This window comes from Oncorhynchus masou, unplaced genomic scaffold (genome assembly GCF_036934945.1).
Source record: "Oncorhynchus masou masou isolate Uvic2021 unplaced genomic scaffold, UVic_Omas_1.1 unplaced_scaffold_1552, whole genome shotgun sequence".
Lineage (NCBI taxonomy): Eukaryota > Metazoa > Chordata > Actinopteri > Salmoniformes > Salmonidae > Oncorhynchus > Oncorhynchus masou.
Genome location: NW_027005571.1, coordinates 62,128 through 78,414, shown reverse-complemented (window position 1 = coordinate 78,414; position 16,287 = coordinate 62,128). Strand labels below are relative to the sequence as shown.

Genomic DNA, 16,287 nt, shown 5'->3' with positions numbered 1-16,287 from the left:
CTCAAGCTCATTGGCATAACGCAATGTTAACTATTCATGAAAATCGCAAATGAAATGAAATAAATATATTCACTCACAAGCTTAGCCTTTTGTTAACAACACTGTCATCTCAGATTTTCAAAATATGCTTTTCAACCATCGCTACACAAGCATTTGTGTAAGAGGTATTAATAGCGAGCATAGCCTTAGCCTAGCATTCAGCAGGCAACTTTTTCACGAAAACAAGAAAAGCATTCAAATAAAATAATTTACCTTTGAAGAACTTTGATGTTTTCACTGAGAAGACTCTCAGTTAGATAGCAAATGTTCAGTTTTTCCAAAAAAAGATTATTTGTGTAGGAGAAATCGCTCCGTTTGTTCATCACGTTTGGCTAAGAAAAAAACGAAAATTCAGTCATTACAACGCCAAACTTTTTTTTCCAAATTAACTCCATAATATCGACAGAAACATGGCAAACATTGTTTAGAATCAATCCTCAAGGTGTTTTTCACACATCTATTCGATGATAAATCATTCGTGGCAGTTGTGTTTCTCCTCTGAAGAAAATGGAAACATGCACGCAGCTGGAGATTACGCAATAATTTCGACGGAGGACACCAAGCGGGCACCTGGTAAATGTAGTCTCTTATGGTCAATCTTCCAATGATATGCCTACAAATACGTCACAATGCTGCAGACACCTTGGGGTAACGACAGAAAGTGTAGGCTCATTCCTGGCGCATTCACAGCCATATAAGGAGACATTGGAACACAGCGCCTTCAGAATCTGGGCCATTTCCTGTTTGAAATTTCATCTTGCTTTCGCCTGAAGCATAAGTTCTGTGGCTCTCACAGACAATATCTTTGCAGTTTTGGAAACGTCAGAGTGTTTTTCTTTCCAAAGCTGTCAATTATATGCATAGTCGAGCATCTTTTCGTGACAAATATCTTGTTTAAAACGGGAACGTTTTTTTATCCAAAATTAAGAGTGCCTCCTATATCGAAGAAGTTAAAAAAATAAAGAGGAAATTGGCAAAATCGGTGTCCAAAAATACAGATTTCCGAGCATAGCGCCACAGTCAAAGAATATTACTAAAAATATTCATATTCATGAAATCACAAGTGCAATATTGCAAAACACACCTTAGCCTTTTGTTAATCCACCTGTCATCTCAGATTTTTAAATAATGCTTTACAGCGAAAGCAAATCCAAGCGTTTATGTAAGTTTATCGATAGCATAGAAAGACATTATGTACACTAAGCATTAAGTAGCTGGGTCACGAAAATCAGAAAAGCAATCAAATTATTCGTTTACCTTTGATGATCTTTGGATGTTTTACTCACGAGACTCCCAGTTACACAACAAATGATCCTTTTGTTCCATAAAGATTATTTTTATATCAAAATACCTCTGTTTGTTTGTCGCGTTATGTTCAGAAATCCACAGGAAAGAGCCGTCACGACAACGCAGACAAAAATTCCAAATAATATCCATAATGTCCACAGAAACATGTCAAACGTTTTTTATAATCAATCCTAAGGTTGTTTTTAAAATATATAATCGATAAAATATCAACCGCATATGTCTTTCACAGTGGGAGAGGGAAAACAATAGCTGTCCAAATTCTGTTGCGCGAGCAAAGCTCATGTGACCACTTGACGCAATGTTACCGTTCTGGCTCATCTTTCAAAATAAAAGCCTGAAACTATGTCTGAAGACTGTTGACACCTTGCGGAAGCGATAGGAAAAGAAATCTGTTTGATATCCCTTTAAATGGAGCAATGGCAGGCTATGGAACATGGAGTTTTCAAAATAGAAACAGCTTCCTGCTTTGATTTTCCTCAGGTTTCACCTGCAATATCAGTTATGTTATACTCACAGACAATATTTTGACAGTTTTGGAAACTTTAGAGTGTTTTCTATCCTAAGCTGTCGAATATATGCATATTCTAGCATCTGGTCCTGAGAAAAAGGCCGTTAACTTTGGGAATGTTATTTTTCCAAACATAAAAATAGTGCCCCCTAGCTTCAAGAGGTTTTAAGCACATTTTTATCCTGGACTTATTTAGGCATGCCATAACAAAGTGGTTAAATACATATTGACTCAAGACATTTCAGATTTTCATTTTTAGATGGGGTATTGATTTGTCAAGTATTGTGTGTAGGCCAGTGACAAAAAGCTCAATTTATTTAATTTTAAATTCAGGATGTAACACAACAAAATGTGGAAAAAGTCAAAGGGTGTGAATACTTTCTGAAGGCATTGTATGATACTGACTTGTAAGTTTCTGTGCCATGTCCCTGTATGGGCTTGTAGGGGCACATAATTCAGTACCCTCTGTTTGTGACGTGGTTCTTGAAATGTGACCTAAGAATCAGCCATATCATCGTCCTACAGGAACAGGGCACCTGAAGTTGGTGAATCTGTCCCATATCGCCCTGTGCTCTATGGGCTTTGAGCTGGTCCTGAAGACTCTGCCTCTCCAATGTCTCACTCAACTCGATCTGTCTGCCATCCGCTGTGGAACCGCTGACCACCCTCCTTCAAAACATCTGACGTTAGTACTCATTTCCCAGATGAACACACACACACACACGTACAAATGCACAAATACAAATGCACACACACACAAATTAAAATAAAATAATATTCTATTGTGTACTTTCACATAAATTAAACATTGTTTGTCTAAATAACTGCATAAACTTTCACAGTCTCATCAGTAAATATTTACTTAGTTGAGGAAATTTGTCCAGCAAGGAACATGATAAAGACTGCAAATACAATAAATAAATCAGTAAAATCATAAAGAAGCTTTCAACAGAATTTATCGAAACAATTGGTTGGGTTTCTGGTAATGGAACTTCTGTTTCTCTGTAAAGTGTTTGTTGTCTGTGGTCTGCTAACCAGTAAACCTAAACTACGGGTCTGAGGCAGGCAGCTTGCAAGTTGTGAAAACATTTCACAGGTTGAAAAGGAAGTTTGTCATACACTTATCTGCTGCACAACTTTGCCTTTGGTATTCAAGCTAAGAAGCATGTGCTGATATGGTAGGATACAATGGTTGTATATTAAAGTGTGTACACCATTTGACATAATGGAGAGCTATGGCATGATGGTATTATTTCATTTTTACATTATGGGGTATTGTGTGTAGGCCAGTGATAAAAAGCGCCTGTTTTCTGTGGTCTGCTAACCAGTAAACCTAAACCACGGGTCAGAGGCAGGCACCTCATGTTGAAAAGGAAGTATGTCATCCACTTATCTGCTGCACAACTTTGCCTTTGGTATTCAAGCTAAGAAGCATGTGCTGATATAGTAGATAGGATACATTGGTTGTATATTAAAGTGTGTACACCATTTGACTTAATGGAGAGCTATGGCAAGATGGTCTTCAATAGAGGAACAAATGTAGTGATGGTCCCCCTGTAAGTAGGATTCATGTCAACTATTAATGTTTAAGCTGGAGGCCAAGCTGAGAACTCAACACTGACATATTGGGTGATAGACATAGTACCAACTGCCTGGTCAAGGGCATACCATGATATCTGGGATTTGATTGGTCCCTTGCTGAAAATGGAAAAGGAGTCACAGAGAACATGGCTCTGATTGGTTCTTTGTGTGTTCCACAGGACGACTGCTCCCTGACCCACCTGAGTCTTGCAGGAAATCAACTGATGGACGGCAGAGTGGCTACCCTCGCCAGGTGTGTGTTTGTGGTTTCTCTCAATGTATATCACCCTTGTCCTTCTAAATTTAGCTGCCTGGGTCTTTTCCAAGTGTCTGCCCTGTACACTACCTCTGGATCATGTGACCTGACTGTCCAGTACTGAGATCTGTAAGTTCAGTGTGTCCTGCTGTCCAGGTGTCTGCCTGTCTGTCTCTCCGTGGTGTATGTGGACCTGTCAGAGAAACAGGCAGGGACCTCAGCGGGACTCTACAGCCTCCTCTCCACCCAGCGACCTTTGACCTATCCGAACCTCCATGCAACCTCCCAACATTTGCTGATTGACTGAAGAAATGGTCAACCTGAGAAATGATTAAATCGCTTTCATCTGTCATGTTCCCCCTAGTCTCTTCCCACAGCCACTGTATCTCTGACACAACACTGGGTGTGGAGCGTCATGAGTCTTGCAAGTGAAACAATGTTCACACCCAACTAGTTGTGAATTTTAAATAAACACAGCTTCACACTTTGGTTTCCTGACAAGCCTTCTTCTCACTGTTTAAAATTTCTACAAAGGAGGGTGTTGGGTGAGCTTCAAGATACTGTGGTAAAGTTCCTAGTCGCACATCAGTGTTATCACCTTAATCCTTAATGTATCACTATATCACTCAGAGATTGGGCCAAGCCAATTATGGTTAGGATAACTAATTTCATCACCATTTATTGTAATTTCCAATTTCTAAAAAGCAATTACTAAATGGTTTCTGTTAGTGCAACTTGTGGATGGTGCTACTGCGACCTTGTTATTAACTATTTAAGCATACCCATTGTGCTGCTAACCACACTATTACACTATTACGGTTAGGGACATTTTTTTTAAACATGCACAAACCTTTTCACAGTTTGAATCATGATGCATGCGTTCATACTGAAATACTTTATAGAGAGTGCAGCATGAGCAAATCATTGGACACGTAGTCTCTTCCAACAGCTGCTGTGTCTAAGCTTTTAGTGTGAGGCAAGCCAGACTAAGACATGCATGTGGTTATTCTCAAGTCTAGCTAGAATCCTCTCAGAAGCAGATATATAAACATTACACTACATAAACCTATGTATGTTTAATTTGAGTCTTCTGTGTGGGAGGTTGTCTCTGTTTAGAGCACTTTTCTTGTGAGCTTCACGGTTAGTTTTTTGTTTTGTTTGGCGTAATTTTGCTTAAAATAAAGAAAATATACGCTCTCCATGCTTGCACCTTGGTCCTCATCCTTCAACAGCCGTGAGAGAACCTCCCAACCTCTAAAGGACCAAGCAGCGTGGTGTAATGGACTCCTGGACATGGGAGGAGATCCTGGATGGGAAGGGACCCTGGAGGCAGGCTGGGGAGAATCGCCATCCACAGGAGGAACTGGAGGCAGCTAAGGCTGAGTGGCAACATTACGGGGAACACGGCTTGCAAGGAAGCCCGAGAGGCAGCCCCAACCCCAAACAATTTGGGGGCACACGGGGAGTGTGGCAGAGTCAGGTTGGAGACCTGAGCCAACTCCCGTGCTTACCGTGGGGCGTTGTACTGGTCAGGCACCGTGTTATGCGGTGGAGCGCATGGTGTCTCCTGTGTGCGTTCTTAGCCCGGTGAGCTACATCCCAGCTTCCCACATCTGCCGGGCTAGGGTGAGGATCCAGCCAGGACAGATTGTGCCAGCCCTGCTCTCCAGACCTCCAGTGCGTCTCCTCGGGCCAGGATATCCTGCGCCAGCTCTAAGTACGGTTTCCCCAGTTCGCCAGTAGAACCCAGTGCGGCGTTTTCCAGCTCCCCACACGTGCCGGGCAAGAGTGGGCATTCAGCCTGGATGAGTGGTGCCAGGCTACGCACCAGATCTCCAGTGCTCCCCCACAGACCGGTCTATCCTGTGCCTCCTCCACGGACCAGGCCTCCAGTAGGTCTCCCCAGCCTGGTGAGTCCTGTGCCAGGGTCTCCCTCCTGTCCGGAGCTGCCAGAGTCCCCCTCCAAATCACTACGTCCAGAGATGCTTACCCGCATACACTCCAGTCACGTTGGAGGTGACACATGCTACCGCCAGGCTCGTGTAACATTATACCGTCCAAACATGCAAGCAGAAATTAAAGACTTTGTCAGCAACTGTACCACATGCAACAAGTACGCTCATGAACAGCAAAAGGAAACCATGATGTGTCACGAACTGCCCACAAGGACCTGGCAAATCGTCAGCATGGACTTAGTCCTTTTGTCTGTGGCTGAATATCTTCTCATCGTTGATCACTACTCTGACTTTTGGGAAATTGAACTGCTCCCTGACTTGTCTGCAGAGACAGTCATAAAGCGCTGCAAGGTGCAGTTTGCAAGTTAAGGTCAGCCTGACAAGGTAATCACGGACAATGGCCCACAATTTACTGCACAGTTCAAGCCTTTCGTCTCAGAATGGGAGTTTGCCCACGTGACCTCCTCTCCAAGACACCCAAAAGCAAATGGCAAGGCAGAATCAGCTGTCAAGATTGCAAAAAACCTGTTAAGCAGGGCCTTGCGCGATGGCAACGACCCATGGAAAGCGATCTTACAGTAGAGGAACACACCCACCGAAAACATGGACAGCAGCCCAGCACAACGCCTTCTGTCCAGACGTCTGAAGACTACCATCTCTGTAGCTAACAAGCTACTTGAGCCCTGCGTCATGGTTGCCGTCACGGACAAACTGCGTCACAGAAAGCAGCTCGCTAAGTGCTTCTACGACCGGACTGCTCGAGACCTACCAGAGCTGGAGATGGGTGAAACGATAAGGATGAAACCGCTGCCGGGAGACCACACAGGACTTTGGAGGCTGAGCAACATGCCTGCAGAGAGTTGCACCACGTTCTTACCTGGTGGATGTTGGTGGCTCCCTCTATCGTCACAATCCAATTATCTGCGCGTAGCAGAGCGGACAAACCAGAACACGCCATACACTCACCTAGTTGAGCTGGATCGCAGTCCAGGCCTAGGGTAAGGGGCTCAGAATTGAGACATGAGCCAACTGAAGGTGAGGCTTCTACCCCACCAAGCTCTCCAGATCGTGGCCCTAATCCTACCCCTGTCAGAGCCAATACTTACTCACGGGTTGGTCGTTTGTGCAAGCCACCGGACAGGCTTACTGTAAGCAAGAGACTGTTAACTTGCCCTTGGTTAATTAAAATATACATTTTTCTTAAATAATAAAATACACTTTAAAAAGGAAGATGACAACTGATGTTAAAAAAAAATCATGCTTTTTCTATTGTTATGACCAGACTGTTAAGAACTTAATGTTATGCCTTTATGTTTGCACTTTCTATTGAAAAGGATGATATTACGGTGTCTAGTTGATAGGTATTCGACTAGCCGGACTGTTCCCCGACTCCATATGTGGGGATTTGTACAATGCACAAACAAGGCTATTGAACTTGACATTGGTGTCTGCCTTTATTCCTTTATCCAACATATCATACTGAAACATTAACCACAAACACTGATATAACATTTGTTTTGTCCCTGATGTTATCCTGAGCTCTCCAATACCTCAGATGCATTTCAGACACAGATAAATAAGAACACCTGCTCTTTCCAACACATACAGTACATTGCTTCATCTGTAATTGACTAACTAATATTAAATTACAATGAAAATCAGACTGTGTCGAGATGGAAAAAGGTGATTATGAAGATTACTCCTCATCAGTATGTAATGTAGGTCTAAACCACAAGAAAATGTTAAGTCCTTCCACGTAATATCCTGTTGACTTGTAAGGTTTGTGTCTTGTGGTTAATGTGAGATGTACTATCAATATATCGTAGGTGGGGTTTGTACAGGGAGCTGTGGCTAGAGGGGCTTCTGTATAAAAAGGGGCTTGTCTGATTCGTAAGTCACTTTACCAGACCCCAACACAACTTTTACTCTTCACATCTCTACCAGCACAAATCATGAAGACCTCTCTGGTCCTCCTTGCCTTCAGTCTGCTGGCTTGTTCAAGTGAGATTTTATGTATTAACTCAAGTAGTAACTACTATATATTCAGTACATACATTGGGATAGGGTGCAAGGGGAACTGTGGGTGGAAGGCCTAAATCAACTCCAAGTTCACCTTTGGTTTCAGAACCATACAAGTGAAGTACCCATCACTTGAGTGACGTATAAGTTTTTCTTCACAGTTTGGGAAATGCATGGGCAATGCCAAGAGGTTGACCTTGATGACCAGGAAGTAGTGGAAGTACAGCCGGAGAAGCGCATGGTAATAGTATGCTATGGTCAAAATGTTATGAACCAGCAGAAAGTGAAGACATTTCTGCAACTTCCTATTAGAATACTCAACCTGCTACTGAGTAACAGAACTTAATCATAGATGTAAATATAACTAAAAATATACATTGACTGAAGAAACTATTGTCCAACCCCTGACTTTCACATTACACATTACATATTCACATATTCACTTACACCATAACACTGAATACATCACACCATAATTTAATAAAAAAATAATTTGGGGGGGGTGCTTATATTTGTTTTGTTGCACAAAAGTGTGTAATGGACATGTATATTTTTTTGCATATCCCAACTCCCCCTGAGACACCAACAGGGAGAGCGGTCACGGGCAGGGTCGCCATTGTACAGAGCCCCTGAAGCAATTATGTTTCAGTCCCTTGCTCAGGGCACAGCGACCGATTTATTACAAAAAAATTACAAATTCTTGTCTGTTTGTGCTTTCCAAAGGAGCAACAGCTAAAGGCAACCTGCTGGGTGTGTGAGTGGGCACTGAAAAAAGTGAAGAAATCCATCTCCACTTCCTCTAGCCAGGTAGCTTCCATAGCATTACATTTGATAAGAGTGTCCTTTCACGAAATTGCACTCTTTACTATTTACTGTGATATTTCCCTGAAAATGTCAACTTTCATCAATAGGAGGAGATAAAGCAGAAGCTATTGTCCATTTGCGATAAAATCCCTTTCGTAAAATCTATGTGTAAACACCTGGTGAAAAAACACTTGTGGGTGCTGATTGAGGAGCTTAGCACAAGCGATGACGTGAGGACCATCTGTGTTAACATTAAGGCCTGCAAGTGAGTACAAGAAACCATTCAACATACTCTTTAGTCACTCTTCACTTGTGCTTGATAATTTAAACACTATTGAGTAGAATGTATTCATTGATATGAAAATATGCGGTTATGTATTCCGATCTTCCACTCATGTAATCTTTTTGTGCATCTTTAGACCAAAGGAAGTTTTGGACCTGAGCTACTGACCAAGCAGCCAGTATCCAGATTCCAAAGTGAGAAGATGGATGTTCAGGTGTCAAGACAATGCTATGCTGCCAGCCTCTTGCTCTTTCTTTTTCAAACTAGTCACAACACAATTGTATAAATGGATGATGAAGTTGGAATGAATAGGTTCTGAAATAATGTTTTGGGAACATGTATTATAATTAAGCAATAAGGCCAGAGGGGGTGTTGGTATATGGCCAATTTACCATGGCTATGGGCTGTTCTTATTCACCATGCAATGGGGATTGCCTGGATACAACCCTTAGCTGTGGTATAATGGCCCTATAACACACACCCCAGAGGTGCCTTGTTGCTATTATAAACAGGTTACCAATGTAATTAGAAAAGTATGTAATTTGATTTGCGTCATATCCGTGGTATATTGTCTCATATACCATGGCTTTCAGCCAAACAACATCCAGGACTCAAATGATCCGGTTTATAATAGTGTAGGAATCAGTCTAAAACTGCAGTACATTTTGTATCATCTACAAATGTAAATCTTTTGCTATTTTAGTCCAAAATGTTGAACATTTTTAATGTTTGTTTGAACTTTTTGTCTGGGCAAAAAATAAACCTCAATTGATAGTACAACTACAACTCTTATTTGACACCTCTGACATTACTCTAGAAATGTAGCTAATTAGAACTTTTACTGATTAACATATCATGATAAAGCATTTAATTACAATGTCTAGGAACTCATGTTGGCATTTTGGCTACCTATTGGTTTAGAATCTCAGTTTTCCGTAAAATCAATCTTCATTGTTTGGTACATGGCTAGAAGTAACTTATCCAACAAATAACTGTCCAGTGTTTTCAGATATCTATGAAATATGACTTACAATTAATAACAATATGAGTGAAATAGTTTTCCTTCCAAAAATGTTTTATTAAGTAATGTTAATTCAAAAGCAGCTTTTCTGTGAAGGTGTGGGCGTACCCCAACAACAGAATGGTGTGGGCGTATACTGGTCAATACACATTTTAATGCGAGTAGACCACTGATTGGCCAGCTCATCCTCCTCAGGGAGATGATATCATGTTTTATGAGGAAATAGCAAGCGTTTTTTGAAAGGTCTGTTTGAGATACAAGTTTGAGACTGGGTTTTTGAAGAGTTTTTTTCTCCAAATACGAGTATGGGTTGAGACAACATTATTTGAGTATGAGTTAACCTCTCCCGGATCAGTGTCCCCCCCCCCCCCCCACGAGATGGTTGAGCTAACATTGGCTAATGTGATTAGCATGAGGGTGTAAGTAACAAGAACATTTCCCAGGACATAGACATATCTGATATGGGTATAAAGCTTAAATTCTTGTTAATCTAACTGCACATTCACAGTAGCAATTACAGTGAAAGAATACCATGCTATTGTTTGAGGAAAGTGCACAGTTATAAACTTGAAATTAGGCACATTTGGTAGTTAGGATACATTGGTTGTATATTAAAGTGTGTACACCATTTGACTTAATGGAGAGCTATGGCAAGAAATCAAATCAAATCAAATCAAATTGTATTTGTCATATACACATGGTTAGCAGATGTTAATGCGAGTGTAGTGAAATGCTTGTGCTTCTAGTTCCGACAATGCAGTAATAACCAACAAGTAATCTAACTAACAATTCCTAAACTACTGTCTTATACACAGTGTAAGGGGATAAAGAATATGTACATAAGGATATATGAATGAGTGATGGTACAGAGCAGCATAGGCAAGATACAGTAGATGGTATTGAGTACAGTATATACATATAAGATGAGTATGTAAACAAAGTGGCATAGTTAAAGTGGCTAGTGATACATGTATTACATAAGGATGCAGTCGATGATATAGAGTACAGTATATACGTATGCATATGAGATGAATAATGTAGGGTAAGTAACATTATATAAGGTAGCGTTGTTTAAAGTGGCTAGTGATATATTTACATCATTTCCCATCAATTCCCATTATTAAAGTGGCTGGAGTTGAGTCAGTGTCAGTGTGTTGGCAGCAGCCACTCAATGTTAGTGGTGGCTGTTTAACAGTCTGATGGCCTTGAGATAGAAGCTGTTTTTCAGTCTCTCGGTCCCAGCTTTGATGCACCTGTACTGACCTCGCCTTCTGGATGATAGCGGGGTGAACAGGCAGTGGCTCGGGTGGTTGGTGTCCTTGATGATCTTTATGGCCTTCCTGTAACATCGGGTGGTGTAGGTGTCCTGGAGGGCAGGTAGTTTGCCCCCGGTGATGCGTTGTGCAGACCTCACTACCCTCTGGAGAGCCTTACGGTTGAGGGCGGAGCAGTGGCCGTACCAGGCGGTGATACAGCCCGCCAGGATGCTCTCGATTGTGCATCTGTAGAAGTTTGTGAGTGCTTTTGGTGACAAGCCGAATTTCTTCAGCCTCCTGAGGTTGAAGAGGCGCTTCTGCGCCTTCTTCACGATGCTGTCTGTGTGAGTGGACCAATTCAGTTTGTCTGTGATGTGTATGCCGAGGAACTTAAAACTTGCTACTCTCTCCACTACTGTTCCATCGATGTGGATAGGGGGGTGTTCCCTCTGCTGTTTCCTGAAGTCCACAATCATCTCCTTAGTTTTGTTGACATTGAGTGTGAGGTTATTTTCCTGACACCACACTCCGAGGGCCCTCACCTCCTCCCTGTAGGCCGTCTCGTCGTTGTTGGTAATCAAGCCTACCACTGTTGTGTCGTCCGCAAACTTGATGATTGAGTTGGAGGCGTGTGTGGCCACGCAGTCGTGGGTGAACAGGGAGTACAGGAGAGGGCTCAGAACGCACCCTTGTGGGGCCCCAGTGTTGAGGATCAGCGGGGAGGAGATGTTGTTACCTACCCTCACCACCTGAGGGGCGGCCCGTCAGGAAGTCCAGTACCCAGTTGCACAGGGCGGGGTCGAGACCCAGGGTCTCGAGCTTGGTGACGAGCTTGGAGGGTACTATGGTGTTGAATGCCGAGCTGTAGTCGATGAACAGCATTCTCACATAGGTATTCCTCTTGTCCAGGTGGGTTAGGGCAGTGTGCAGTGTGGCTGAGATTGCATCGTCTGTGGACCTATTTGAGCGGTAAGCAAATTGGAGTGGGTCTAGGGTGTCAGGTAGGGTGGAGGTGATATGGTCCATGACTAGTCTCTCAAAGCACTTCATGATGACGGAAGTGAGTGCTACGGGGCGGTAGTCATTTAGCTCAGTTACCTTAGCTTTCTTGGGAACAGGAACAATGATGGCCCTCTTGAAGCATGTGGGAACAGCAGACTGGTATAGGGATTGATTGAATATGTCCGTAAACACACCAGCCAGCTGGTCTGCGCATGCTCTGAGGGCGCGGCTGGGGATGCCGTCTGGGCCTGCAGCCTTGCGAAGTTTAACACGTTTAAATGTTTTACTCACCTCGGCTGCAGTGAAGGAGAGACCGCATTTTTCCGTTGCAGGCAGTGTCAGTGGCACTGAATTGTCCTCAAAGCGGGCAAAAAAGTTATTTAGTCTGCCTGGGAGCAAGACATCCTGGTCCGTGACTGGGCTGGATTTCTTCCTGTAGTCCGTGATTGACTGTAGACCCTGCCACATGCCTCTTGTGTCTGAGCCCGTTGAATTGGGATTCTACTTTGTCTCTGTACTGACGCTTAGCTTGTTTGATAGCCTTACGGAGAGCATAGCTGCATTGTTTGTATTCAGTCATGTTACCAGACACCTTGCCCTGATTGAAAGCAGTGGTTCGCGCTTTCAGTTTCACGCGAATGCTGCCATCAATCCACGGTTTCTGGTTAGGGAATGTTTTAATCGTTGCTATGGGAACGACATCTTCAACTCACGTTCTAATGAACTCGCACACCGAATCAGCGTATTCGTCAATGTTGTTATCTGACGCAATACGAAATATGTCCCAGTCCACGTGATGGAAGCAGTCTTGGAGTGTGGAGTCAGCTTGGTCGGACCAGCGTTGGACAGACCTCAGCGTGGGAGCTTCTTTTTTAGCTTTTGTCTGTATGCAGGTATCAGCAAAATGGAGTCGTGGTCAGCTTTTCCGAAAGGGGGCGGGGCAGGGCCTTATATGCGTTGCGGAAGTTAGAGTAACAGTGATCCAAGGTTTTTCCGCCCCTGGTTGCGCAATCGATATGCTGATAAAATTTAGGGAGATGGTCTTCAATAGAGGAACAAATGTAGTGATGGTCCCCCTGTAAGTAGGATTCATGTCAACTAGTAATGTTTAAGCTGGAGGCCAAGCTGAGAACTCAACACTGACATATTGGGTGATAGACATAGTACCAACTGTCTGGTCAAGGGCATACCATGATATCTGGGATTTGATTGGTCCCTTGCTGAAAATGGAAAAGGAGTCACAGAGAACATGGCTCTGATTGGTTCTTTGTGTGTTCCACAGGACGACTGCTCCCTGACCCACCTGAGTCTTGCAGGAAATCAACTGATGGACGGCAGAGTGGCTACCCTCGCCAGGTGTGTGTTTGTGGTTTCTCTCAATGTATATCACCCTTGTCCTTCTAAATTTAGCTGCCTGGGTCTTTTCCAAGTGTCTGCCCTGTACACTACCTCTGGATCATGTGACCTGACTGTCCAGTACTGAGATCTGTAAGTTCAGTGTGTCCTGCTGTCCAGGTGTTGGCCTGTCTGTCTCTCCGTGGTGTATGTGGACCTGTCAGAGAAACAGGCAGGGACCTCAGCGGGACTCTACAGCCTCCTCTCCACCCAGCGACCTTTGACCTATCCGAACCTCCATGCAACCTCCCAACATTTGCTGATTGACTGAAGAAATGGTCAACCTGAGAAATGATTAAATCGCTTTGATCTGTCATGTTCCCCTAGTCTCTTCCCACAGCCACTGTATCTCTGACACAACACTGGGTGTGGAGCGTCATGAGTCTTGAAAGTGAAACAATGTTCACACCCAACTAGTTGTGAATTTTAAATAAACACAGCTTCACACTTTGGTTTCCTGACAAGCCTTCTTCTCACTGTTTAAAATTTCTACAAAGGAGGGTGTTGGGTGAGCTTCAAGATACTGTGGTAAAGTTCCTAGTCGCACATCAGTGTTATCACCTTAATGTATCACTATATCACTCAGAGATTGGGCCAAGCCAATTATGGTTAGGATAACTAATTTCATCACCATTTATTGTAATTTCCAATTTCTAAAAAGCAATTACTAAATGGTTTCTGTTAGTGCAACTTGTGGATGGTGCTACTGCGACCTTGTTATTAACTATTTAAGCATACCCATTGTGCTGCTAACCACACTATTACACTATTACGGTTAGGGACATTTTTTTTAAACATGCACAAACCTTTTCACAGTTTGAATCATGATGCATGCGTTCATACTGAAATACTTTATAGAGAGTGCAGCATGAGCAAATCATTGGACACGTAGTCTCTTCCAACAGCTGCTGTGTCTAAGCTTTAGTGTGAGGCAAGCCAGACTAAGACATGCATGTGGTTATTCTCAAGTCTAGCTAGAATCCTCTCAGAAGCAGATATATAAACATTACACTACATAAACCTATCTATGTTTAATTTGAGTCTTCCTAAAACTGCAACCCTTCCCAGTTGGCTTTACTGCATTTTTGTATTTTATTTGACTAGTAGACCTGTATCCTTTTAGGAACTCAGTCATGGTCCTACTGTTGTATAAGGTAGTTGTTGTGAAATTGTTAGATTACTTGTTAGATATTACTGCTCGGTCGGAACTAGAATCACAAGCATTTCGCTACACTCGTATTAACATCTGCTAACCATGTGTATGTGACCAATAAGATTTGATTTGATTTGTTGAGAGTTAGAAAAGTGGAATACACAAGGTGTATTATTTGATGACAGGTTGCAGAGTGATCTCAGGCATTTATATTATGTTATATTAATATTATGCATTATGTAGATATCTCTACTTCAGTGTGTCTTTGTGGGTGCGGTTATACAGTGCATTCGGAAAGTATTCAGACTCCTTCACTTTCTCCACATTTTTACGTTTCAGCCTTATTCTAAATTGAATAAATTGTTTTTTGTTTTCATCAATCTACACACAATACCCCATAATAACAAAGAAAAAACAGGTTTTAGGATTTTTTTTGCAAATGCATAAAAAAATTAATAAAAACAAATGTCAAATTGACGTAAGTATTCAGCACCGTTGGCAGCGATTACAGCCTTGAGTCTTGGGTATGACGCTACAAGCTCGGCACACCTGTATTTAGGGAGTTTCTCCTATTCTTCTCTGCAGATCCTCTCAAGCTCTGTTAGGTTGGATGGAGAGCGCTGCACAGCTTTTTCAGGTCTCTCCAGAGATGTTCAATCGGGTTCATGTCTGGGGTCTGGCTGGGCCACTCAAGGACATTCAGAGACTTGTCCCGAATTCACTCCTGCATTGTGTTGACTGTGTGCTTAGGGTTGTTGTCCTGTTGGAAAGTGAAACTTCACCCCATTCTGAGGTCCTGAGCACTCGAGTCGGTTTTCATCAAGGATCTCTGTACTTTGCTACACTCATCTTTCCCTCGATCCTGACTAGTCTCCCAGTCCCTGCCTCTGATAAACATCCCCACAGCATGATGCTGCCATCAGCATGCTTCACCGTAGGGATGGTGCCAGGATTCCTCCAGATGTGACGCTTGACATTCAGGCCAAAGAATTCAATCTTGGTTTATTCAGACCAGAAAATCATGTTTCTCATGTTCTGAGAGTCCTTTAGGTACTATTTTTCAAACTCCAAGCGGGCTGTTGTGTGCTTTTTACTGAGTAGTGGGTTCTGTCTGGCTACACATCTCTGACCAATGCCCTTATCCCCCGATTGCTCAGTTTAACTGGGTGACCAGCTCTAGGAAGAGTCTTGGTGGTTCCAAACTTCTTCCATTTAGAATGATGGAGGCCACTGTGTTCTTAGGGACCTTAAATGCTGCAGAAATGTTTTGGTACCCTTCCCCAGAACTGTGCCTCGACACAATCCTGTCTCAGGGCTCTACAGACAATTCCTTTGACCTCATGGCTTGATTTTTGCTCTGACATGTACTGTCAACTGTGGGACCTTACACAGACAGGTGTGTGCCTTTCTAAATCATGTCCAATCAATGTAAATTACCACAGGTGGACTCCAATCAAGTTGTAGAGACAAGGATGATCAATGGAATCCAGATGCACCTGAGCTCAATTTTGAGTCTCATAGCAAAGGGTGTGAATAATTATGCATGGTATTTTCTGTTTTTTATTTTTAGTTAAAAAAATTAAACATTTTTCACTTTTTCATTGCGTGTAGATTGATGAGGGGAAAACAATTATTTAATACATTTTAGAATAAGTCTGTAACTGTCATGTCCTGACCTCAGAGATCCTTCTTATGTCTCTGTTTTGG

General features: G+C 42.7%; 1 protein-coding gene across 2 annotated transcripts; it reads left to right on the top strand.

Annotated features, from left to right (window-relative positions):
• The first annotated feature begins 945 nt into the window (after positions 1 to 945).
• Positions 946 to 13,975, top strand: LOC135531204 (antimicrobial peptide NK-lysin-like). 2 transcript variants are annotated; one of them, XM_064959322.1, is made up of 6 exons: positions 946 to 2,540; positions 3,616 to 3,689; positions 7,828 to 7,907; positions 8,390 to 8,473; positions 13,315 to 13,388; positions 13,548 to 13,975. In XM_064959322.1, exons 3-6 carry the CDS (start codon positions 7,836 to 7,838, stop codon positions 13,696 to 13,698), a joined length of 381 nt encoding a protein of 126 aa, XP_064815394.1. In that variant the 5' UTR covers positions 946 to 2,540; positions 3,616 to 3,689; positions 7,828 to 7,835; the 3' UTR covers positions 13,699 to 13,975. The 2 variants fall into 2 exon arrangements, with proteins under 2 accessions (XP_064815394.1, XP_064815395.1); XM_064959323.1 differs by lacking the exons at positions 13,315 to 13,388; positions 13,548 to 13,975 and adding exons at positions 8,578 to 8,735; positions 8,890 to 9,539.
• The last annotated feature ends 2,312 nt before the right edge of the window (positions 13,976 to 16,287 follow it).